Source organism: Gobio gobio (genome assembly GCF_949357685.1).
Source record: "Gobio gobio genome assembly, chromosome: 5".
Lineage (NCBI taxonomy): Eukaryota > Metazoa > Chordata > Actinopteri > Cypriniformes > Gobionidae > Gobio > Gobio gobio.
Window position 1 is genome coordinate 7,824,206 of NC_137101.1, and position 25,653 is coordinate 7,849,858.

At 38.5% G+C, this 25,653-nt stretch overlaps 1 protein-coding gene across 9 annotated transcripts in view; it reads left to right on the top strand.

Annotated features, from left to right (window-relative positions):
- shank3b (SH3 and multiple ankyrin repeat domains 3b) overlaps nt 1-25,653 on the top strand; it is a 54,517-nt gene that overhangs the window by 20,510 nt on the left and 8,354 nt on the right. For all 9 annotated transcript variants that reach the window (XM_079816406.1, XM_079816405.1, XM_079816410.1 and 6 more), the window contains 10 exons: nt 6,920-6,997; nt 7,098-7,164; nt 12,683-12,935; nt 19,475-19,638; nt 20,472-20,585; nt 21,089-21,164; nt 21,485-21,567; nt 21,641-21,765; nt 24,842-24,977; nt 25,112-25,192. In XM_079816406.1, coding sequence (XP_079672532.1) covers nt 6,920-6,997; nt 7,098-7,164; nt 12,683-12,935; nt 19,475-19,638; nt 20,472-20,585; nt 21,089-21,164; nt 21,485-21,567; nt 21,641-21,765; nt 24,842-24,977; nt 25,112-25,192 — 1,177 coding nt within the window. The remainder of the gene's footprint in view (nt 1-6,919; nt 6,998-7,097; nt 7,165-12,682; nt 12,936-19,474; nt 19,639-20,471; nt 20,586-21,088; nt 21,165-21,484; nt 21,568-21,640; nt 21,766-24,841; nt 24,978-25,111; nt 25,193-25,653) is intronic.

Below are 25,653 nucleotides of genomic sequence, written 5' to 3' on the forward strand. Positions count from 1 at the left end.
GGGTTGTAAGGCGGTATTCTTAACGCAGTATGTAAGCTGCTTGCATACATTTATTGTGAAAGTTGCTTATACAAATCATTTCTAATTGAAAATGTCTGCTTCAGGTTTATACATCCAACATTAAAGGGTTAGTTCACCCAAAAATGAAAATCCTGTCATTAATTACTCACCCTCATGTCGTTCGACACCCGTAAGACCTCCGTTCATATTCGGGACACAAATGAAGATATTTTTGTTGAAAGCTGATGGCTGAGAAAGGCTTCAGATAGGCCTCCATTGGCATTCAGTACATTCACACTCACAAGACCCATAAAAGGCACTTAAAACGTCGTTACAAAGTTCATCTCACCACAGTGACTCTACAATAATTTTACAATGCGACGACAATAGTTTTTGTGCGCAAAAAAAAAATCAAAATAACACCTTTATCCAACTTGTTATTGTCTTCCGTGTGTGCCTCCACGACGCATGCGCGAGAATATTATGCAGATCCGGCGTTCGGACACATGACCCAGAAGCGATTTGTTTACAAGCAGAGGAAGACGCACGTATCTAAGCTGTTGAATTCTACATTGATCGTGCTTTAGATCTCGGCGTAGTTCTCAAAATGGGGTTAGAGTGTGCATTTCATGGATTCCCGAACCCCGGCGCTACGTCATATTCTCGCGCATGCGTCGTGGAGGCACACACGGAAGACAAGAACAAGTTGGATAAAGGTGTTATTTTTTTTTTTTTTTGCGCACAAAAACTATTGTCGTTGCATCGTAAAATTATTGTAGAGCCACTGTGGTGAGATGGACTTTGTAACGACGTTTTAAGTGCCTTTTATGGGTCTTGGGAGTGTAAATGTACTGAATGCCAATGGAGGCCTATCTGAAGCCTTTCTCAGCCATCAGCTTTCAACAAAAATATCTTCATTTGTGTTCCGAATATGAACGGAGGTCTTACGGGTGTCGAACGACATGAGGGTGAGTAATTAATGACAGAATTTTCATTTTTGGGTGAACTAACCCTTTAAGTATAGCCAATTTAAGTTTGGAAACGATATGCATTTATAATGTCACACTTACTATTTATCTAACAGTTTGAATGTTTTTTCCATACATACAAAATATAGAGATGGATTTTTGGAAGGGTGTCCCTTATAAAAGGTTCATCATGTTTGGGGGTCCTTGGCATCATAAAGTTTGAAAACCCCTGTACTAGAATATGTTCCCAAAACTTGTTTTCACCATGTCTGAACGCTTTCTTTAAAACCTGCCTTCTGAAAAGCACAGTCTGTTGTGATCGGTCTCTTATGCCTGCTACAGATAATCGGCAATCCTATAAGATCATTACAAATCAACATGGATCTATTAAACTTCTGTACGACATGCATGTAGACTGTAGGATGATGACACCTATTGAATCGTAGGCAACAATGCAAGTTAGTATAGAAGAATAAAAGGTCATCATCATGCGCTAGTGGTGAACAAATAGAGCAAGATGAATCATGCAATTGAAAAAAAAAACTGAAAAAAAGAGGAGGCTTGGCTAGGGAAAAGAGGAAAACCTGACATGCAAATCTTGTAAATGGACTTGCTTGAGGAAAGTAGTTTTAAGTTTTAGCACCGTTGATCAATATGCAGTTTCATAATGCATTTGTATTGGCTAGTCTGTAGACGTAGGTCGTAGCAGCAAACACTCTGTGAGTAATCATGCTAAATTATCACAGGCTATCTTTGGTCGCAAGACTATGACAAAAGCCGCCTTTGAACCTCTCTCAATGTACGACTACTGTTTAGGAGCCATGACCACAGAAATCGCCACGATTGGTCATCTGTATCTACAGTGTGTACTGGGCATTAGAGCTTGTGTTGGAAATGTAATGCCATGAAAAAGGGAGTTTAGATTCAGGGTGAAAAAAAAAACCAGCGTCTTAACATGGTCTCTGTATGTTTTTCCGTCGTCTCTGGTGGTCACATTGACGTAAATTGTCCACGCTTATTTAGTTCCTTAGATCGAAAGATCAGAAAAAGCCAAGCGGCAACCTCCAGTAGTTTCTCTTGAAGCCAATACGGAAGTGACTTAAACTGCAATTCATCGACTGGCCGCTAGAGAATCTCATTGAGCTCCATATTAAAATGCCCCAATTTTTTTTTTGCATGTGTACAGTCTGGTACAAATTGTGGTTTTGGTCTATACGGCTAATTTTGCCCTTCATGACAACTGTGAGGGGGTGATTTTTTTTATAACTCATTCGTTTACATTATATAAAGCCTTAAAGTTCTGCATAATTAAGGGCGTGGCCACTTTGAGTGACAGGTGCCGTTTGTCTGCTGTCTGTTTGTCATCACGTCACCTCAGCTGCGCCCACGTCCCGCCTCTTTGCCCATTTTCTGTTATCCGGGAGTGACGCGTGATGACGCTCTGCCAAGATGGCAACGGCCATCTTGTCCATACTTTATGCTTCAAAATTGCTTTTCAGAATCCTATGGGTTATTATTTTACAGTCTATGGAAAAAGCCCATATATTTACCCGCCCATAGACCTTCCCCTCAAAGAAATCAGGACAGAATTAGCTGAAAGTGAATAGAGAAAAAAAAAAAAAAAAGAGACGGATTAAAACACCCGGTGTAAACAGGAATGTGTCTCCCTCGTCTACTTGTGATCCGATCGACCAAAATAGTGATGGGTCGGTCACAAACAATTTGTTAATTTTGAACGAATGTTTAATATGACTCGGGAACAACTAAATGTCTCAGAGAGTAATCCGTTCATTTGGTGTCGAAGGCACATGCACAATATCCCATAAGTTCTGTACAGGAAACAGAATTGATTAGTTCACGTCTCGAGTCTTCAGGTTCGAGTCGTTCGTTCATCCCGTGACATCCCCATAGAGGCTATGCTGTCTGTCCCGGAAAGTGAAATGTTAAGTTCACCTATCGAGTCTTCGGGTCTGACTCTTCTGAGTCTCGTTCTTTTGTCACGTGACGTGACATCTGTATTTGGATATAGAATAAGGGCGTTTTCACACCTGAAAGTCCGCACCAAGGTCCGAATCGAAGTGCATGTTTTGATACATTTTATACATTCGGTTAGTTTTGGTTTGGTTTCACATTGCAATTATGCGAGCGCACTAAAGAACTTGACATGACACACTTGCGTCCACTCGTCATCATCTATGTGGGCTGTATCTGGACATTGATTGGTTTGTAAACGGACGTGCGTCTGACGTGAGCGTCTTTGACAAGAATGAATGAACGGACGCATATCGTTGCCACTAGTGAATAGTGCGCATTGCTTGACTATTTTCTTTTCGTTACGTTTAAAAGTGGACATTTCAAGCATTATATATACACATATTTTGTATGTTTGTGAGGCAGTAGCTGCTGAGTTTCTGTTTATTTGAGACGCACTCCAGTTCATGTGCAAAGCATGTGATCGTTCCCGCGATTATTGTCTGCTATAGACTATTTGCTTCTTATTTATTAAATCCTGGCAATTATCTGATTAAACGTTGATTAAAATTAAGATACAATTTATACTAAACGAAATTCACGTTAAAGAAAGGCTTTCTAAGCAAAATCATACAAAATTTATTTCAAAATCATTTCTGGCCTTCTGTCTTCTGACATATTGCGTATCTTTTCACTTTTCATAATCAGTACAGCCTAGATGAAATTTAAAAATAACATTATAATATTTAAACATAAACAGGAACTTCCTGTAAATGGTCTGAAAGTCCGAACCATACAGAAAATGCTTTCACACTAGAAACGAACCGAACCTTTGTTTGATCCGGACCGAGATTACCTCTTTTCGTCGGACCAAATTTCATCTGTTTGGTCCGGGCCGTGGTCCGGGGGAGGTTTCACACCTGTAATTTTGATTCGGACCAAACTGAAAAGTCAGAAAATCCGGACCAAACAAGGTAGGTGTGAAAGCGTCCTTAGTTAATAATTTTTTACTCTTACAGTTACATGATGCGTTTCTGGTATAAAATTGTACCTTTTTTAATTCTTGCAATTTATAAATCTTTTTAATTTCTGTCATGATGGTTATTTTCCATAACGTGGTAATAATAAAGAGTAGTGCTTTAAACAAACTTTATCCGTATGAAGGGGAAAATCACTTTGATAAAGCAAAGATACCTACAATAACTACATTTTAAATACAGTTACGTGACAAAAGAACAAACGACTCAAACCACGAGACTCGAGAGATTAACGAATCATTTCTGCATCCGGGACCGACTGCATAGCTCAGCTTATGTGGAAGTCACGTGATGAACGAACGACTCAGATCGGGAGATGAGGTAAACTGTCTGCATAGCCTGAATGAAGACCCAGATAAGCAGTGAATTGTCTGGCCTTGTCCTTGCATTGGAATTTTTTTCTAATTGTAAATGTGATCAATGTTGCGTAAGTTGATATGTTGAGGGATTTGGCCATTATATGTGACATTTTAATGTGTTGGGGAATTTGGCTATTAACATGTAACATTTTAATTGTATTCTGCTGAAATGAACGAAAAGACTCGAAAAAAGATTTGTTCATTTCGATGAACGAGATTCAAAGATCCGAGTCAGTAAAATGATCCGAACTTCCCATTACTAAACCAAAACGATCTTAATACCAGGTGTAAAGAGGGCCAAAGAGTTGTTGCAAGCTTAGTGATGGTGACGTTGAAGTCATGCGACTGTAGTGTAGTTTGTTTATAGCATACATTGAGCTTTTGACTTCTGCCAATTGTATTTATGCTTCAAAATTCATAAAAGTTGTGTTCATCTTTGCGTATGCCTTGGATGGGAATTATTTCAATGAGAAATATTGTGACACGTACGTTCCCGGATGAAAACTCAAGACTACAATCGAGGCGTCTCAGGGAGATCAGAAACTGGTATAGAGAATAATACTGCCTTTACATACTATCGGAAATGTCCTACTTCCCACTTCTGAAGTAATGATTACGAGCTTGTAGCATTCAAATGCTTGGTTGTCGGAAAGAACAGGAATCTTTAAAGATACCAGGTTTATTCTTGCCTATTTAGTGTCCCATTTATTTACTACCATATAAACATTCACTGTGCTATCCAAATACTCAGCTTGCTGACAATTCTGGAATTTCTATAAAATATATGCTATTTTTGCGGTGTAAAAAACATACAATACGCTTCAAATGATTATTTCAAATGATATGCATTTTAACAACAAGACAAGGGGATGTAGCTGTTGTGGAGAAAACTAATAAAGCATACCAGTCACAGCAGCAATCATTCTCCCCTCTGCCATGTTTAAAATGTATGGCCCGGCCAACTCTGGAACTCGGATATCAAAATTATCCCAGAGCTTCCCAGTGGTAAATACGACTTGAGAGGGCGTTCATGTCCAATTTTTGACTAGCAAACTCGTATTTACGATAATTTCAATAGTATGCAATGTAGCATAACTCCCTTTGGTGTGGGTTTTGTGCTTCGTAAGGGGCCATTCGCTTTTCTGGTTAAATGGACAGTGAATCGAAAATACACAAGGTATAGAGGCTCGCTGCAAAAGATGCAAGACACGAGCACAGCGGTCAAACATATCTGTCTAGCATGAGATTACAATGAAAATCAAAGGAAAAGTAGTGCATCGGAATGGAAAAAAATGCATTCTGTGTGAACCGCCTCTAACTTTGTAGACCTTTTTCATGTTCAAATTACACACTAAAGAAAGTTTAGAATGAAGAATGTGTATGTATATGTGTAACCGGTCCTACTCATCCCAGCGGGATTTGAACCAGTGTCTCCAGCAAATCCAGGACACTAAAGATTGCAGCCTCTAGTGTCAATCACTAGCTCACCTCTTGAGATCAGGGGAGTGAGGTTTACTCACAGATCTTACTGGCCTATGTCCGTTACACTCGCCCCCCTAAACCTCGCTCCCATCCCGGTCATATCACCAAATGTAACCAGTCGTACTTGACCCGCTCCGGGCAGAATTCGAACAGTCATCTCCAGCATCGGAGGCGGGCGCACTAACAAGAACACTAAAGACCACAGCCTCCAGTGTCTGTCGCTCTTGAAATCAGGGAAGTGAGGCTTACACACAGCTCTTACTGGCCAACATCTGTTACATATGCAGTTTGTGCAGTTTTTGTAGGCCCATGCATAGAATACGGGGATGACCTACATTTGCCAAAGTGTGTAAAATCCACTGTATCCCACAAATGAACCTAAACTGATAATAACTGCAGTTTTTAACATCATATTGACTTAAGTACATTCACATGCACAAGTTAAATTTCCCGTCAAGCTAAAACAATTTGCATTTTAAAAATGTAAGCGTTTTAGTTTGTCTGAATGGTGTCGATTTTGTGACGCCGATTTTTGATGTCGTCCAAATGAGTAAGTTCCCTTTCTAATTCATCCATTTTCACAATTTTGACCCATTCAGGACAATTTTCAGAGCAGCTGTGAACATGATTAGGCATTGATAGGGTAATTGGCCAATCACAGCGATGCGGAGGCACCATCTCCTCTAATGTGACATTTCAGGGTTACCTTCTTAACATTCATGCCACACCTCAAGACCTCTATGAAAACAAAAAATGACGCTGCCTGACTCTGATTGGACCGTGTTACTGTTGAAAAATACTTCATAATATTTTGTTTTACTGTGGGTTTTACTGTTACCTCCCTTGCTTCATCAGAGAATAACTCCTGATGGACTCTGTTTCACTTACTTATTCCTTTTAAAAATATAGTTGTGGTCTGTATACATACTTCGCAGTAGGCTTCGTATGCTTGTATTTCACTGCAACTGTATATAGTTATTAAACTCAGCTGGGCACCAAATCACATATAAAACACCCATTTGCAGGGCATTATAGCTATAATCGCTTAGGTTTTCTTGTGCACTCACCTGCTTTTTCTTTGTTCCCTCTGCTATATCTACAGGAAGGCTGTGCTAGAGTTCTCCTGTTTCGAGGAGCAAATAAAGAAATCAAGAACTACAACAACCAAACAGCATTTCAGGTACCACGTCTCTCAGCTACACACTGTCTTTAATGGGATTGGTCCCTGGACTATGCCTTAAATCAAGTGCTATTGACATGTTAAATGCTCTTTCTGGTAGGTTGCCATCATCGCAGGGAACTTTGACCTGGCAGAAATCATCAAGATCCATAAAACCTCAGATGTTGGTGAGTCGATCAGGTTTGAACTGTTTAAAGCATCAGGCCTCGAATCCTGGGTCTATTTTGCTCAACACGACACCACCATAAACTTGCGCTGTCTAGATCAAATCCATTCACTCAAATCCAAATCCATTATTGGGCACAAGTGCTCTTTCAGAGTAAAAGCAGAAATGACAACATAAGAGCGTTTTATCATATGAAGCAGCACGAAACTAACTTCATCACAGCATGCGTCAAAACAGTCCATTAGTGATGATATCTTTTTATTTCAGACAGTCAGTCTGAATGTGCCAGACCTAGATCTGACTATTGTTTCTATCAGTGCTCTAACTTTACAATAAGTGATGTAAACTGTTTGTCATACTAGTGTATGTGGGCTAATCTCTTTATGATCTGTGTGTGTTTCTCTTTGTAAATCTCAGTCATGCTCTGTGTGATGTAATCTGTGAGTCATCTGTAATTTCTGTGTAATCTGAGTGTGTGTTTCATGTGCTGATCGATGTGCCCAGTCTTCCTGATGTATTAACTCACCAGTGCAATCCCCACTTCGTGTTTTTTATTTTTTACCCCAGAGGTTGTGGCTCTATACACCTGCAGCTTTAATTTGACTCCATACTAAATGAGATCTGGTTAAAAGTGGTCATATCATGAGCAATCAAATTTCATTCAGTATACTAAAACTACATCTTTCAAAACTGAAAACGTCCTTCCCAGTCCAAAAAGACCATTTATCGAAACAGAACTGCGAAAACGTTTACGGCTTTCTGATGTAAATCAGATAATACAGTTGTATTCATATTATAGAGAGGTGCAGGGATGACGTATTTTTGAAGCATTTCCGGTTCCATCTTCATGAAGTCAATGGGTTTTTAAATGGGTTTTTGGTTAAATGCTTGAAATAAGGTCTGTGGCAAACACAAGCTTAAATGGTTAGTTCACCCAAAAATGAAAATTCTGTCATTAATTACTTACCCTCATGTCGTTCGACACCCATAAGACCTCCGTTCATCTTCAGAACCAAAATGAAGATATTTTAGTTGAAATCCGATGGCTCAGAAAGGCCTCCAAAGGCACAATGCACTTTCACTCTCAAGACCCATAAAAGGTACTAAAGACGTCGTTACAAAGTCCATCTCACTACAGTGGTTCTACAATAACTTTATGAAGCGACGAGAATAGTTTTTGTGCGCATAAAACCCTAAATAACGACTTATATAGTGATGACCGATTTCAAAACACAGCATCATGAAGCTTTGAAGCGTTATGAATCAGTGAGTCGATTCAGCGGTTTGGATCGCCAAAGTCACATGATTTCAGCAGTTTGGCGGTTTGACACGCGATCCGAATCATTAATCGACTCACTGATTCATAACACTTCGAAGCTTCATGATGCCGTGTTTTGAAATCGGTCATCACTATATAAGTCGTTATTTAGGGTTTTTTTGCACACAAAAACTATTCTCGTCGCTTCATAAAGTTATTGTAGAACCACTGTAGTGAGATGGACTTTGTAACGACGTCTTTAGTACCTTTTATGGGTCTTGAGAGTGTAAAGTACATTGTGCCAATGGAGGCCTTTCTGAGCCATCGGATTTCAACTAAAATATCTTAATTTGTGTTCCGAAGATGCACAGAGGTCTGACGGGTGTCGAACGACATGAGGGTAAATAATTAATCACAGAATTTTCATTTTTGGGTGAACTAACCCTAACCCTAAGATATTTTCACGTTTTACTCAAAGATACACTATATTGCCAAAAGTTTTGGAAGGCCTGCGTTTACATGCACAGGAACTTCAAATGACATCCCATTCTTAATCCGCAGGTTTTAATATTGGCCTTGGGTTGTTTTTATGGATCTTGCTTTGTGCCCTGGTGCGCAGTCATGTTGGAACAGGAAGGGGATTAAATTGTCCAAAATGTCTTGGTATGCTGAAGCTTTATCCTTTCCCTGGAACTAATGGGCCAAGCCCAAACCCTGAAAAACAACCCCACACCATAATCCCCGTCAACCAAACTTTACACTTCTGACACAATGCAGTCAGACAAGAACCGTTCTTCTGGCAACCGCCAAGAAGCTTGATTCTCAGACAGAGAAGTGTGATTTGTCACTCCAGAGAACACGTCTCCACTGCTCTAGAGTCCAGTGGTGGCGTGCTTTACACCTATGCATCCATTGTAGGCTTGGATGCAGCTGTTCGGCCATGGAAACCCATTCCATGAAGCTCTCTACGCACTGTTCTTGAGATAATCTAAAGGCCACATGAAGTTTGGAGGTCTGTAAGCTAGAGTTGGCGACTTATGCGCACTGTGCGCCTCAGCATGCGCTGACCCCGCTCCGTGATTTTACATGGCCTAACACTTCGTGGCTGAGTTGCTGTTGTTCCCAATTGCTTCCACTTTGTTATAATACCACCAAAAGTTGACCGTAGAATATTTTGTAAATATCACAAATGGACTTATTGCACAGTTATTGCACAGATGGCAACCTATCACGGTAACACGCTTGAATTCACTGAGCTCCTAAGAGCGACCCATTCTTTCACAAATGTGTGTAGGAGCGTCTGCATGCCTAGGTGCTTGACTTTATACCCATGGAAGTGATTGGAACACCTGAATTCAATGATTAGGAGGGGTTTCCCAATACTTTTGGCAATATAGTGCATACAATACATCAGTAAAACCCTTTGTGTTTACTGTGTAAACTCATCTACTCACTAGTCCGCTTTCACAAGCTCGATGTGTTTATAAATCATGCTTCTGCAATCTATTATAACTCAAACTTTAAGGGAAAATGTTTTTAAACAAAGAGCGAAAGAGTTGTCAGAAGATTAGTGATGATGACATTAAAGTCATGTGACTGTGGTGTAGTCTACGTTTAGCCTTTTATTTGTATTTACGCTTCAAAATTCATAAAAGTTGTGTTTTTAAAGATCATCATGATGAACAAAACATGTAAGAATCAAGAAGTTTTTGGTAGTCACAGACCTTATTTTCTGCAATAATCCAAAAGCCAATGGAAAAATCCTATTGCGTTTTTGTCGAGGGAACCAGGGTGATACAAACTTCCGGGTTGGCCTACAAAAATACATGACCCCTGCGCCCCTCTATTCAAGTTCCCAACAACAGCTGTTCAGAGCATGCTGGGAAACCAAGAACGCGCTGTACCCGAATACATTTAGTAAAAAACATTGGGCAAGGAAAAACCAGCGACTCGTTCACAACTATCACAAAAGGCTATAAACAATTTTGGCAACACACATTATTAAGAACCAATGGTGTTCAATCACATATACATTTTATATATAATAGCATCTTCTGGGCCGTTTTTAACAACAACCTATAACCTAGTTGCCCATATTTACATCCAAGTCTACAGGAGCAAAACTGCTCATTTAATTATAACGGTCAGAAAGAGGGTGGAAAAATGTGATGAAAAACTAAATGACTGTGTATTTGATATGTTTTAGGTGTGATATGACCTCTTTAATAAAGTTTGACTTTATGTATGATATGTATGTCCATAAAGCATGAACCATTAAGGATATGGCAGCTTTTTATACATTTTATAAGTTACCTCGGTAACACTTAAAATGAAAATTAATTGGATGCATTGCATATTCTCTTAAACAGCAGCCATTTGCGACTCAGCTGCGATTCACAGATGAGGTGATAAGGCTTTGGTTTATGATGAGTGATTCCTCTCTATCTCAGCCTGATAGAGGTGAATCTGTTCTGCTAGTTCTTATCTTTATGATAGTCTTGGATATATCCATGCCAGCATCCTGGAGAGTGCTCTTGATCCATTCGACAGGCGAAAATGGGTTTTATTCACAACTGATAGGATTCTGCGGGAATCCATTACAGTGGTCATTCTGGTCTAGTGGGTCATTTAATGTTGCTGATGATTTAAGAAAGTTTTTCGATGATATAGGCTACTACTTTCTTAGCAAATGGCACACCAGAGCTTCATTTGATACATTTGAGATTATTTTACATTTAAATAATTTCTCCTATCCCAGGCTGATTTTTCACAAGAATTCGAAACACTTCAATCAAAACATTGCTTAGTTTGAACATTTGGATATTAGAAAACTGGATATTAAAAGGACTGCAATTTCCAAATGGTTCTCGGTTTAAGGATGTAAATATGTGTGTCTATATATACAGTCAAACCAAAATGTATTGATTCATTAAAATTAAATTAAAATGTATTTATTCAGACACCTTCAACATTTTATTAGCAATAGTTTAGAAAATGGTTATAAAATATGACAACAACTCACGAGTTAAACTGTGCCAGAACAAATTCATCTTGATAATGTCAGATAACTTGTAGGGATGTAATGGATTACAATCAACCAATCAGCTGTTCATTTAAGAACACAATTAGATAATACCAATTTAGGTCAACCAATGACCAAGCAATGCTTCATCTTGTTCAGTCTGTGGGGATCGCATTAGCAATTAAAGAAAAAACACTTTAGCAAAACGTGGTCAGGTCAAAGTGTCTCAATAATTTTGGGGAAAAAAAAGGTTTACTTGTAGTCGCTGTATGAAGAATTTTTGGGTATAATATGTCACAGTTTACTTTATTTTGCGATCCTCACTTACATAAATGAACTATAGTGTCCTGCACCCACAAGTAAAAAATTATATCTGTTGTCTGAATAATTTTTAGTTTGACTGTATATTTTATATATATAAACAAGGCAGTAACCATGTCTTGAACATAGGGATAGTAAATATAGTAAAGAATATAAGAATAGTAAAATAAGATTGTAATTAATGTGTGCATATTTTAAAATATAATATTATTTGCAAATAGTTCACTCTCATTTGTAGGCCATGTTATGTCGAACACACAAAACGTTTCTTGTCTCGTCATATTCAGTTATTAATTTCACGAGTCATGTAAATGATAGCATATTTTCAATTCAAAACACCAAAATGTCATTAAAAAGGGCAACGCTGGATATTACTGTCGGTCACTGAATATTCTTATGGTAAAACAGTTGTCAAATATTAAATGTTCAGCTGCTTACACCTTACCACACACTCTTTCATTGTTAAAACTAAAGCGTTGCGTTGGATTTTGCACTCGTCTTCTATGAACAGTAAGGCCCGCCTTTGATTTGATTGGCCATCTTAGTCATTTTGACACTGATCAGTGCTGTTCAATTTGGTCATTTCTAATTATTGTCCTCCTTTATGTCTACGGTGGTTGCAGCCCTGTATATAAATATATTCAAAGATAAAAGTGCACTTTAATAAATGTAATATGCAGTGGTAAAGAGCCAAATTGTGTTACAGTACAAAATGCTTATTATTTCCTTTTCCATAATAGTTGTGTGTGGTGTTAATCTTTTGTTATGTGCATGTCTGATATCTTCCACAAATTTACATGGTTTTATAATATAAGCATGGAGATTTCTCAAAATATAGCAATATAGATGTGAATAGGCTCGATGTGTTTTTTATAAAGAATGCATAACTAGTTACACGCCACTGTTTTCCTGTAAAAGTGCCTTTCAGGGAGACCCCTTCTTATTCGTCTCGGCGGCGTGCGGTCTGCATATCCCCGCGTCGCTCTCTGATGCGATCGGCCAGTGATAACGCTCTAGATGAGAGTCTGCCAGCTCCCTCTCCGGCCCCCTCCCTTCGCAGCCTGCCCCCCCTGGAGCCTGACGACACCGGGCCGTCCCAGCGCAGCCCCCAGGCTGCTCACACGCACACGCGCAGCCTCAGGAGACACACCCGCTCAGGAGGACACCTCAGGTGTGGAGTCGGCTTTGATTTGTATAGTATTAAAGAAATGTTTCTCCAAACCAATATGATCTTTTTTATTCTATTTGAACACAAAATGAGATATTTAGCAACATGCCCACACTGCTCTTTTCTACAGGTGGGTAGTAACGAAGTACATTTACTACGTTACATTTACTTCAGTATTTTTTGGGGAAAATTTGTACTTTTAAGAGTAGATTTAAATGCGAGTACTTTTATTTTAACTCAAGAATAATGAAAAAACTTTTACTTTATTATACTGGGCGACATTCCTCTCGTTACTTTATTTTAAAGCAATACATGTTAAGAAATATGTAGGGTAACACTTTAGAATAATGGTCATTAGTTAACATTAGTTAATGTATTAACTAACATGAACTAACCATGAGCAGTACATTTGTTACTGTATTTGTTCATCTTTGTTAACGTTAGTTAATATAAATACAGCTGTTCATGGTTTGTTCATGTTAGTTCAGTGCATTAACTAATGTTAACAAGATTTTAATAATGCATTAGTAAATGTTGAAATTAACATTAACAAAGATTAATAAACGCTTTATAAGTCCAGTTCATTATTAGTTAATGTTAACTAATGTAGTTAACTAATGTTAACTAATGACCATTATTCTAAAGTGTTAACTGTTGTACAACCCCAAATCAGAAAAAGTTGGGACAGAATGGAAAATGCAAAAAAAAAAAAAAAAAGAAGTGATTTCAAAATTTACTTTGACTTGTATTTCATTGCAGACAATATGAACACAAAATATTTCATGTTTTGTCTGGTCAACTTCATGTCATTTGTAAATATGCATCCTTTCCTGTCATTCAGACCTGCAACACATTTAAAAAAAAGTTGGGACAGGAGCAATTTAGGGCTAGTAATGAGGTAAAATGGTTAAATAATGATGTGATTTGAAACAGGTGATGTCAACAGGTGCTTGTAATTATGATTTGGTACAAAAGCAGCATCCAAGAAAGGTCTAATCCTTTAGGAGCAAAGATGGGCCGAGGATCGCCAGTTTGCCAACAAATACATGAGAAAATTATTGAAATGTTTAAAAACAATGTTCCTCAAAGAAAGATAGGAAGAGATTTGGATGTTTCACATTCAACAGTGCATAACATAATTAAAAGATTCAAGGAATCTGGAGGAATTTCAGTGCGTAAAGGACAAGGGCGCAAGCCTAAGCTGAACAACCGTGATCTCCGATTCCCCAGGCGGCACTGCATCAAGAATCGTCATTCATCTATAAGCGATATCACCACATGGGCTCAGGACTACTTTGGCAAACCTTTGTCAAGTACCACAATACGTAGTTACATCCACAAATGCCAGTTAAAACTGTACTGTGCCAAAAGGAAGCCCTATGTTAACAGTGTCCAGAAGCGCCGTCGACTTCTCTGGGCTCGGAGGCATCTGGGATGGACCATCACTCAGTGGACACGTGTACTGTGGTCAAATGAATCAGTATTTCAGGTATTTTTTGGGAGGAATGGACGCCGTGTGCTCTAGACCAAAGAAGAAAAGGATCATCCAGATTGTTACCAGCAACAAGTCCAAAAGCCAGTGTCTGTCATGGTATGGGGTTGTGTCAGTGCCCTTGGCAAAGGTAACTTGCACTTCTCTGAAGGCACCATTAATGCTGAAAAGTACATAGAGATTTTGGAGCATAATATGCTGCCTTCAAGATGACATCTTTTCCAGGGACTTCCATGCATATTTCAACAAGACAATGCAAAACCACATTCTGCACACATTACAAAGTCCTGGCTGCGGAGGAAGAGGGTACGGGTACTTGACTGGCCTGCCTGCAGTCCCGACCTGTCTCCAATAGAGAATGTGTGGCGCATTTTTAGGCGCAAAATGTGACAACGAAGACCCCGTACTGTTGCCCATCTTAAGACTTGTTTGCAGGAAGAATGGGACAAAATTACACCTGAAACACTTCATCACTTGGTGTCTTCCGTCCCTAAACGTCTTTTAAGTGTTGTGAAAAGGAATGGCAACATTACAAAGTGGTAATTGCTTTACTGTCCCAACTTTTTTTGAAATGTGTTGCAGGTCTGAATGACAGGAAAGGATGCATATTTACAAATGACATGAAGTTGACCAGACAAAACATGAAATATTTTGTGTTCATATTGTCTGCAATGAAATACAAGTCAAAATAAATTTAGAATTCACTTTTTGCGTTTTCCATACTGTCCCAACTTTTTCTGATTTGGGGTTGTAGTTTATTCCAAGCGCACTGTCTCTTTTTCTGGGGCTCATCCACAAATGAATCACTCTTTAGATTGAACATCAAGAGCTTTGGATGACGTGGTCGTGGACCTACAGTCAATTTGCAAAGGCATCCTATTGTTTGCCAGCGCTAAAAATCTTTATTAGTTGAACATCTGTGTATGCGGTCTATGAACGTTTGTTTTCAATGCATACAGGTAATACATTTTACAATACTACCACAAAGTATGACATTACCAGTTTTTTGGACATATACAATCATTTATACATTAAATAAGCTACCATTGTTCACGGAGTAGGAAATGAACACGCAATTTGTTGGTATTGCGCTATATTCGTCTTGAAAACCAATGCCTTTGCTTAGAGACACAGTTAACCAGTTTACATGCGCCTGAAGAAATATACATTTTTATTACATTTTGGAGAACAGAAGAAGATCCGTCAATGTGCATTTGATCATGGTTTGTGTTCAGATGTTCGGTAGCGATCATGAGCGCGAGCATGTGTGAGGAGTTTTCTCTCTTTTACGTGTCAGTGGTTCCCTTTGAACGCAAAACTCTGCAGGTTCACTTCATTTCGACATTAGGATTATTAGACAATGTAGCTGTATAAGTTATTATTATACAAAACAAAGGACATGTAATTATATTGGAGCTACAGAAATAATGATTGTCTCTTCTGTGTTGCAAATCTATCTTAAATATAAATTATGGTAATATATAAATATATGTATAACTAATACTTGAGAAGTTTTGTCATTGGATACTTTTTTACTCTTAAAGGGATAGTTCACCCAAAAATGAAAATTCTGTCATCATTTACTCACCCTCAAGTTGTTTCAAACCTGTATGAGTTTCTTTGTTCTGGTGAACACAAAAGAAGATATGTTGAAGAATGTTCGTAACCAAGCAGAGAGAGCAACCATTGACTACCATAGTATTTTTTCCCCCTACTATGGTAGTCAATGGTTGCTCTATCTGCTTGGTTACAAACATTCTTCAAAATATCTTCTTTTGTGTTCACCAGAACAAAGAAACTCATACAGGTTTGATGATAATTTTCATTTTTGGTTGAACTTTGCACGCAGAGTCTGAAATTTTCAAATGCGTTTTTGTCGTATTTGTCATCTGGTGGCTCTGAATTGTCAAAACCCCTCTCAAAATGCTTGCAACTGATGTGAAAAACGCAAATATTCGAACCCGATCCAATTTTTTTTATGACAAATCAGGTAGCGTGTAAACATGATTACAACGTGAGGTCGAATTTATTTTTTAGCACGCAATAATTCGAGACGAGAATTTCGGGCTCAGTGTGCAAGGACTTTTACTTAAGTAACTATCAAGATTATTACTTTTACTTTGAGTAAATATTTATACAAGTACTTCTACTTGTACTGTACTTTGGATATTCTACCTACCTCTGCTCTTTTCCATAAAATTTATGTTGATTTTAAAGGGTTAGTTCGCCCAAAGATGAAAATTGTCACATGAATTACTTTAATGATGTCTTTACTACTTTTCTGAGGATTGAAAGTGGTAGTTACTTAGCTGTCAATGGAGGGACACAAATCTCTCAGATTTCGTTTAAAAAATAAAAATTTATGTTCCGAAGATGAACGAAAGTCTTACGGGTTTGGAACGACATTAGGGTGAGTAAATGATGACAGAATTTTCGATTTTGGGTGAACTATCACTTTAAAATGTTACTTCCAAAATAAAAATAAGTTTTTAAAAATAAATGTAATTTTTACAATTATTTATATTTTAACTTATTGATTGATTGGTTGGTAAAAATGGTGCTTATCTGATCATAATTGTGTAGAATTTACATTAATGTAAAACACGAGTATCATAAGCGTAGTTAATTGTTAGGGGTGTGACGAGATCACGTGCCAAGAGATCTCGCGAGATTAAAGTGTGACGAGATTTCTAGTCAAGGTGAAAAGCTGTCTCGTGTCATATTGTCATGACGGAGGTCAATGGGTCGTGTGAGGGTGAAGTTAGAATATGCCACGGTTACGTTTACATTACTCCTCCACTGTCGTTTTGCTTTTTATAGAAATAAAAACAATTTGATTCCAGTGGAGAACGGTTGCTTTAATTCCATCAGTTCATCCAATACGAGCTGTCTGAGCCGTACATCGTGCACAGCGGTCGAGGATTCGTTACACAAGTTACGCAACAGAAGCGTCAGACAAATTTCTCATGTTTTAAAATGCTCGCTCAGCCTCACCGCTCCCTATTCGCAGGGTACACACGATCACGCAATTGAAAGTGAAAGTAAACCCGAGCGCACATTCAACCGCAATTTCAATAAATTACCGCTGTTTGAAAGCGACTCCCTGAGGCATGCGAATAACTCCCAATATGAAAACTATCTTAGGCTGGGCTGTGTAGTTGTAACCATCTCTTAGCTCAGTATCATGCTTGAAGAAAAATTCTGTCTCTATTTGCATTTTGAATATTGAGATAGTACTTTGATTATGGCTGCACTTAATATCTATGATCAATTTGTGAAAAGGAGTTCAGATTAGGAGGTCAAAAGTTGTAGAAGCTCATAAATCATGTGCAGTTCTGAAGGTCTGAAGAGACAACCATACAGGAGAGAAGCCAGTCAGTTGAGTTTGTGGCAAAACCTTTTACAGTGCTTGAGTATAGTTGTCTTGTACTGCATATGATAATTCACATTTAGAAAGTAGAACTGAAATTACGTTCATTACAAGCTGATTAGTTAAAACATTTCAAAATGCATCTGCAGACTTTTTCTAGTCATGCATTTCATCATTGAGGATTTCTTAAAAAAAGTCTTGTGAACCCAATCTCATGTCTCGTCTCGTGAGCTAGGTGTCTCGTCACACCCCTATTAATTATAATATTAAGAACCAAAATAACTAAATAATAATAATGAAATAAAGGGACCCACTTTATATTAGGTGGCCTTAAAGGAACACTACACTTTTTTTGAAAATAGGCTCATTTTACAAGTCCCCTAGAGTTAAATTGTTGAGAAACTGAATCCATTCAGCCGATCTTTGTATCTGGCGGTAGCACTTTTAGCATAGCTTAGCATACATCATTGATTCTGATCAGTCCATTAGCATCTCATTCAAAAAATGACCAAAGACACTTTCAATATTTTTCCTATTTAAAACTTGACTCTTCTACAGTTACATCGTGTGCTAAGACCAACTGAAAATGAAAAGTTGCGATTTTCTACACCTATATGGCTAGGAACTACTTTCTCATTCCTGCGTAATAGTCGCTGATCTTCGCGGCCGTATGATTTGTTGGTATTCTGTGAAACATGGTGGTAGTATACACCTTCAACTTACTATCACAGCCCATTACAACACACAGAACCATGGCTAATCACACAGGTAAATCCACAACACAATTTGTCGGCTGCAAGCCTGAAACTTTCTCTGCAACTACACGAACTTAGTGCCGGTCACATTGAAAGTTACCTAGCTTGGGGCTACTTTCAGCGCTGCGAAATATCATTGTGCTGCTGCAGCCATGGTACGGCCACGAAGATCAGCGACTATTACGCAGGAATGAGAAAGTAGTTCCTAGCCATATAGGTGTAGAAAATCGCAACTTTTCATTTTCAGTTGGTCTTAGCACACGATGTAACTGTAGAAGAGTCAAGTTTTAAATAGGAAAAATATTGAAAGTGTCTTTGGTCATTTTTTGAATTAGATGCTAATGGACTGATCAGAATCAATGATGTATGCTAAGCTATGCTAAAAGTGCTACCGCCAGATACAAAGATCGGCTGAATGGATTCAAAAACGGTAAAACTCAACAATTTAACTCTAGGGGACTTGTAAAATGAGCCTATTTTCAAAAAAGTGGAGTGTTCCTTTAACTACTATGTACTAAAAAAATTTATTAATAATTTGATACAATGCACTTATTGTGTACATACGTGTTTTTACATTGTACTTACATTTTTAAAAATACCAGCATATAATTACATCTGTAATCAATTTTTGTAGTTACATTTGTAATTAAACAGTTGACACTTCCCTTACACCTAACCAGACCCTTAAACTTACCCATACCACCACACCTGTCCCTAACTCTACCCGTATCCCACCTCAATAACAAAAGTGTTTTGCAATACAATTTGAACACAGTAAGTACATTGTACTTATTTTTTTATGTAAGTACATAGTACTTAAGGCCACCTAATATAAAGTGGGGCCAAATAGGGACTGTTTAATTACCTGACATAAGAGAGGATATTGAGCTCAGAGCTGGTTGTTAATCACTTTTGCATACCGCAGTCCTGGCAGTCCTGTACAGAGAGAGCCGAGTCCTCCTGCCGTGTCTCGAGGGCCCAAGCGACGGCTGTACAGTGCGGTGCCCGGCCGAACCTTCATCGCTGTCAGCTCCCACAGTCCACAGGGCGAGGGTGAGATCACACTCAACCGAGGAGAGAGGGTCAAAGGTCAGTCGGTCTGTGTGAGCAGCAGAAAGATCTCTTTTTTTATGCTGAAGGTTGCTACAATCTGTGACATTGAATAGGAGTGTTTCTTCAACTATTGGCCCCATGGACTTTTAGAAATTAAACAATATTCTCAAGTCTATTGAATTTGTTTACTCTCAATGTTCAATAGTGAATATACAGTACATGTGTTACAAGTCTTTATTTATCATGAACATTTTTTGGAATAAAATATTTGATTTAATAACTACCACTTTGTTTATCCTAAACACACACAAATAAATTATTTTACAAATTATGCATTGATTGGAAATGATGCACAATATTTGCTTGATTTTGTTTTCACATCTCATATTTCATCTCAAGCACGTCCTTCACTGTTGTCTATATAAGAACAAACTTTTGAGGAAATAAACAGAGGAACAGTTTTCATTAGTGTAAAAATTGATATATTTATATATATATATATATATCATGGTTTATAATTTTTTCACTCTTCACTATATTAACTTTCATTCATAAATTATCAGAGTTATAAAAAGTTATAAAATATAATTTTTTATAGATTTTTCCCCCATTAAAATGATGATGTCCGTGTTTGGAACAAGGGTAAAACAATAATATTACCCATAAAGACTTTTGAAAAGTAACAAACTAAATGGTGAATGCTTGGTAAAAAGTTTAATGTGATTTTTAAATAACTAAATAAAAACAACAGCAAAGAAACTAGTTTTAATATCTGGGACTAAACGTGCCTGCAGTTGAAGAAACGGCCATATATGACAGGGAAAAATCCAAAATACAACATTTAACAGTTTTGTACTTGCCTCCACTAGTGCTGAGCATAGGTGAAGGAGGATTCTGGGAAGGCTCAGTCAAAGGACGAACTGGCTGGTTTCCTGCTCACTGTGTAGAGGAAGTCCAGATGAGACAGTATGACCCACGACTCGGTCAGTACACACACACACACACTGGTCATTCTCATGGAAACACACAAATGTTTGTACACCTATCATTATGAGGACATTCCACAGGGATGGAAAAACCTAACCATCATAGAAACCTTTCTGCATTTTTACATTTTTAATCAAAACAAAATCATTAAGTATATATATTTAGCATTTTGAATTATAAGGACACCGGCATGTCCTCATAATGTAGGGGGCATGGCCGGAAACCTGAATACACACTAGAATATAAGGACTTTGGGTCTTCATAATGTAGGTGAAACCACACACACACATATACACACTCATGTTGTGTTTTCAATTATTTTTATACGGTACAAACTTTATGTTCTATACTGTAACTTGTATACCTGGACCACACACACACACACACACACACACACAGACCTGCATTCAGATTATGCCCAAATGCATCTTTTAAAAAAAAATCTGCAGTATAATGTTCAAATCTCTGTTATTCATGTGGCCACTCATCTGTTTCTCAGAGACAAGGGAGGATCGCACCAAGAGACTTTTTAGGCACTACACTGTTGGCTCCTATGACAACTATACCTCTTACAGGTATATATACACACACACACACACACACACACACACACTCACTACACAGTATATACTGGATATTAAGATGTTGTATACGGCACATTTTCCATATGCAGTAGATCATCTGGGTGTTTTGGGCATTGCTATGCACAGTATACGTACAGCAGAAATAGTACGAGTAGTATGGTAATATGCTTTTCCAACCATTTCCTTTCTCTCACATTTATCCTGATTTATTTAAACATGGTGCCAGTGTGGGGGATTATGGGTATGGGAGGAGGAATCTGTGAATTCTGGCAGGGCAGCACATCTGACTATTGATTTTTGTAAATCCACAGTGATTATGTTATAGAAGAAAAAAGCGCAACATTGCAGAAGAGAGACAGCGAAGGATTCGGCTTTGTGCTTCGGGGAGCTAAAGGTCTGAAACACATACGCATGCGAGCATGAACAAAATTCACATACAGATGCAGTAATTGGCTTTTTCTTATTAGCCGAGACGCCCATAGAAGAGTTCACACCTACTCCTGCTTTTCCTGCCCTGCAATACCTGGAGTCAGTGGACCTGGAGGGGGTGGCATGGAGGGCAGGGTTAAGGACGGGGGACTTCCTCATAGAGGTATATAAAAAAACAACGTTTTGATTTTCACACACACATGCTGTTTTAATATTTAAAGGGCTATTTCACCACCACAGAAAGAAACTTGAGAGTTTTCTGTGCTAAAGCAATGAATTAACTGATTATGGTAACATTTAGGGAGATGTATTACATCAGTGCATGTGAGTGTTCTTCTTATCCGAGTGAAATGGGTTGGTGAAAATTAGGATTTGGATCTACAACCCCAAATCAGAAAAGGTTGGGACAGTATGGAAAACGCAAAAAAGAAAAAGAAAAGAAGTGATTTCTAAATTTACTTTGACTTGTATTTCATTGCAGACAAAATGAACACAAAATATTTCATGCTTTGTCTGGTCAACTTCATGTCATTTGTAAATATGCATCCTTTCCTGTCATTCAGACCTGCAACACATTTAAAAAAAAGTTGGGACAGGAGCAATTTAGGGCTAGTAATGAGGTAAAATGGTTAAATAATGATGTGATTTGAAACAGGTGATGTCAACAGGTGATTGTAATTATGATTTGGTTCAGCAGCATCCAAGAAAGGTCTAATCCTTTAGGAGCAAAGATGGGCCGAGGATCGCCAGTTTGCCAAAAAACACGTGAGAAAATTATTGAAATGTTTAAAAACAATGTTCCTCAAAGAAAGATAGGAAGAGATTTGGATATATCACATTTAACAGTGCATAACATAATTAAAAGATTCAAGGAATCTGGAGGAATTTCAGTGCGTAAAGGACAAGGGCGCAAGCCTAAGCTGAACAACCGTGATCTCCGATCCCTCAGGCGGCACTGCATCAAGAATCGTCATTCATCTATAAGCGATATCACCACATGGGCAAACCTTTGTCAAGTACCACAATACGTAGTTACATCCACAAATGCCAGTTAAAACTGTGCCAAAAGGAAGCCCTATGTTAACAGTGTCCAGAAGCGCCGTCGACTTCTCTGGGCTCGGAGGCATCTGGGATGGACCATCACACAGTGGAAACGTGAACTGTGGTCAGATGAATCAGTATTTCAGGTATTTTTTGGGAGGAATGGACGCCGTGTGCTCCGGACCAAAGAAGAAAAGGATCATCCAGACTGTTACCAGCAACAAGTCCAAAAGCCATGGTCTGTCATGGTATGGGGTTGTGTCAGTGCCCTTGGCAAAGGTAACTTGCACTTCTGTGACGGCACCATTAATGCTGAAAAGTACATAGAGATTTTGGAGCATAATATGCTGCCTTCAAGAAGACATCTTTTCCAGGGACGTCCATGCATATTTCAACAAGACAATGCAAAACCACATTCTGCACACATTACAAAGTCCTGGCTGCGGAGGAAGAGGGTACGGGTACTTGACTGGCCTGCCTGCAGTCCCGACCTGTCTCCAATAGAGAATGTTTGGCGCATTTTGAAGCGCAAAATGCGACAACGAAGACCCCGTACTGTTGCCCATCTTAAGACTTGTTTGCAGGAAGAATGGGACAAAATTACACCTGAAACACTTCATCACTTGGTGTCTTCAGTCCCTAAACGTCTTTTAAGTGTTGTGAAAAGGAATGGCAACATTACAAAGTGGTAAATGCTTTACTGTCCCAACTTTTTTTGAAATGTGTTGCAGGTCTGAATGACAGCAAAGGATGCATATTTACAAATGACATGAAGTTGACCAGACAAACCATGAAATATTTTGTGTTCATATTGTCTGCAATGAAATACAAGTCAAAGTAAATTTAGAAATCACTTCTTTTTTTTTTTTGCGTTTTCCATACTGTCCCAACTTTTTCTGATTTGGGGTTGTATTTACTGGTTGTTGAATGGATAGAGGCAGGTATAAATAAAAGCCTGAAGTCAATTGTAAGAAATGGGTTTAAGGGGGCATTTACATGGCACAGTTTTCTTTCTTTTTTTAAAGTTATGTCTTTGGCCTTTTCTGGATAGGACAGTAGAGATTTGACAGGATAGCGTGGGGTGGAGAGAGAGGGGAACGAGATCGGCAAAGGAAATCGAGCTGGGAATCGGACTCGGATCGCCAGAGGCGCAGTTGCGCTATATGTTTAACCATGAGGCTATCGGCACCAACATGGCACCATTTTCAACTAAAAACTGATCACTTTTTATGCATTTTGGCTATTCATTTACATGACAACAGCATTTTGGGGGCCTGCAAACAGGTTTCAAAGTGCAAGTTTCTGAAAACGATGCCGCTATCATCGCTGTTTAAACTACAAAAAAGTGAATTTGTGAAAAACGGGGATGTCAGGCGCATTCGCATTAAGTGTTCAGTCTATAGGTGTGTGCGTTTCTTTACAAAGAAACAACTACTGACCTGACATGCATAATACAGCGTTTTTAGTCATTTTCGGATCGTTTTGATCATTTTATCGTCTGTACTATGGGCGTTGGAAGCAAAAAAAAAATGTGGGTGGGTCCTCCCCCAGAAAAATTGTACTGGAGTAAATGCCATTTACATTAAGCGCAAATAATCCGCTTTGTTTACTAAACGCCAGACAAAATTACGGAAGACACCAAATTATTTGCAATGACAATATGTCGGGGGGGTAAGGCTCATGGCAGAAAGTTTTGACACAAATCGACCCAAGGTTCAAATCCGCCTTTTGCCGAACTCGCTCCCTTTTCCCATCACATCAGATCAGAAAGACATTTATTTTCAATAAAAATTAAGAAAATATTAGAAAAGTGGAAATAAAGTGCCTAACGAGTGTTTAATAATAAAGTGTTTATCGGTAAGGGATAGGTGAACAGACATGTGCTGAATTAGAGATGGTAAAAGTGAGTGGGCCCAATATCACTGGTCTTAAAAAGTCGGTGGGTCTTGTCCCACCACTGATGCCCATGGTCTGTACGCAAAAAACACAAAAGGACATTTTTTTCAGTTTTTAGTACATTATTGTCATGTAAATGTACCCTAAATGACTGGAGAAGTCCAGCATATGTCACTGGAGAGAAGTCTGTCAAAGAATTGTTTTAAAAAGAAATTGCATGGATGAATAATGTTGTCATTCATCTGCTGGTTTTCTAACGACTGTGTGTTACATCTCTCTCTATTTCTCCCCATATCTGTCAGGTAAATGGGGTGAGTGTAGTAAAGGTGGGACATAGGCAGGTGGTATCACTGATTCGGCAAGGTGGAAGTCGGCTAGTAATGAAGGTGGTGTCTGTCACACGCAAACCGGACACTGGAGAAGTTGTCCGCAAGAAAGGTTCTCATCCTCAACTCACTTCATGAAATCATGCATATTTTCTTTTTACTTAACTGGACTTTAAGAATATGAGGGAATGCTGCAAAATGCTGATTTAAATATTGCATTTCCTGTTCCTCCTGATAATTAATTAGCCCCGCCACCTCCCAAGAGAGACCCGAGCACCAGCCTGACCCTGCGCTCAAAAAGCATGACTGCAGAACTGGAGGAGCTGGGTAAGACAGATGCTCATGCATACAAACAAGCAAACAAGCATGGACACACACACCTCCTCACTTTATGCTCGGTCTCAGATAAGTTAAAACGGATGCTATCATTATCTTTGAGGGCAAGGCACAAGTTGGATCAAATCCTTTTTTTTCTCCCAGGAACACTAATGGAGAAATGTATTCAGATTAATGTATTTTTTTTCCGTGAAAGTGATACAGCAATGATAAGGGAGTGTGAATGATTGTGCAGTAATAGCTAATGAAAAGTGACAATCTAATGCACAAATCTATGAGCTAAAACAGGAACTATAGATTTGTCCTTCTTGCCCACAAGCGTCAAGGAGAAGGAGGGGAGGTAAGATATGACACCAGTCTCACGTTGATGATGTCATTTACTGGTTCTATATGCTGATTAGCATGTGGTGTGATGAATGGATTTATCTAACCTTTTTTTTAGCTTGTGTGTT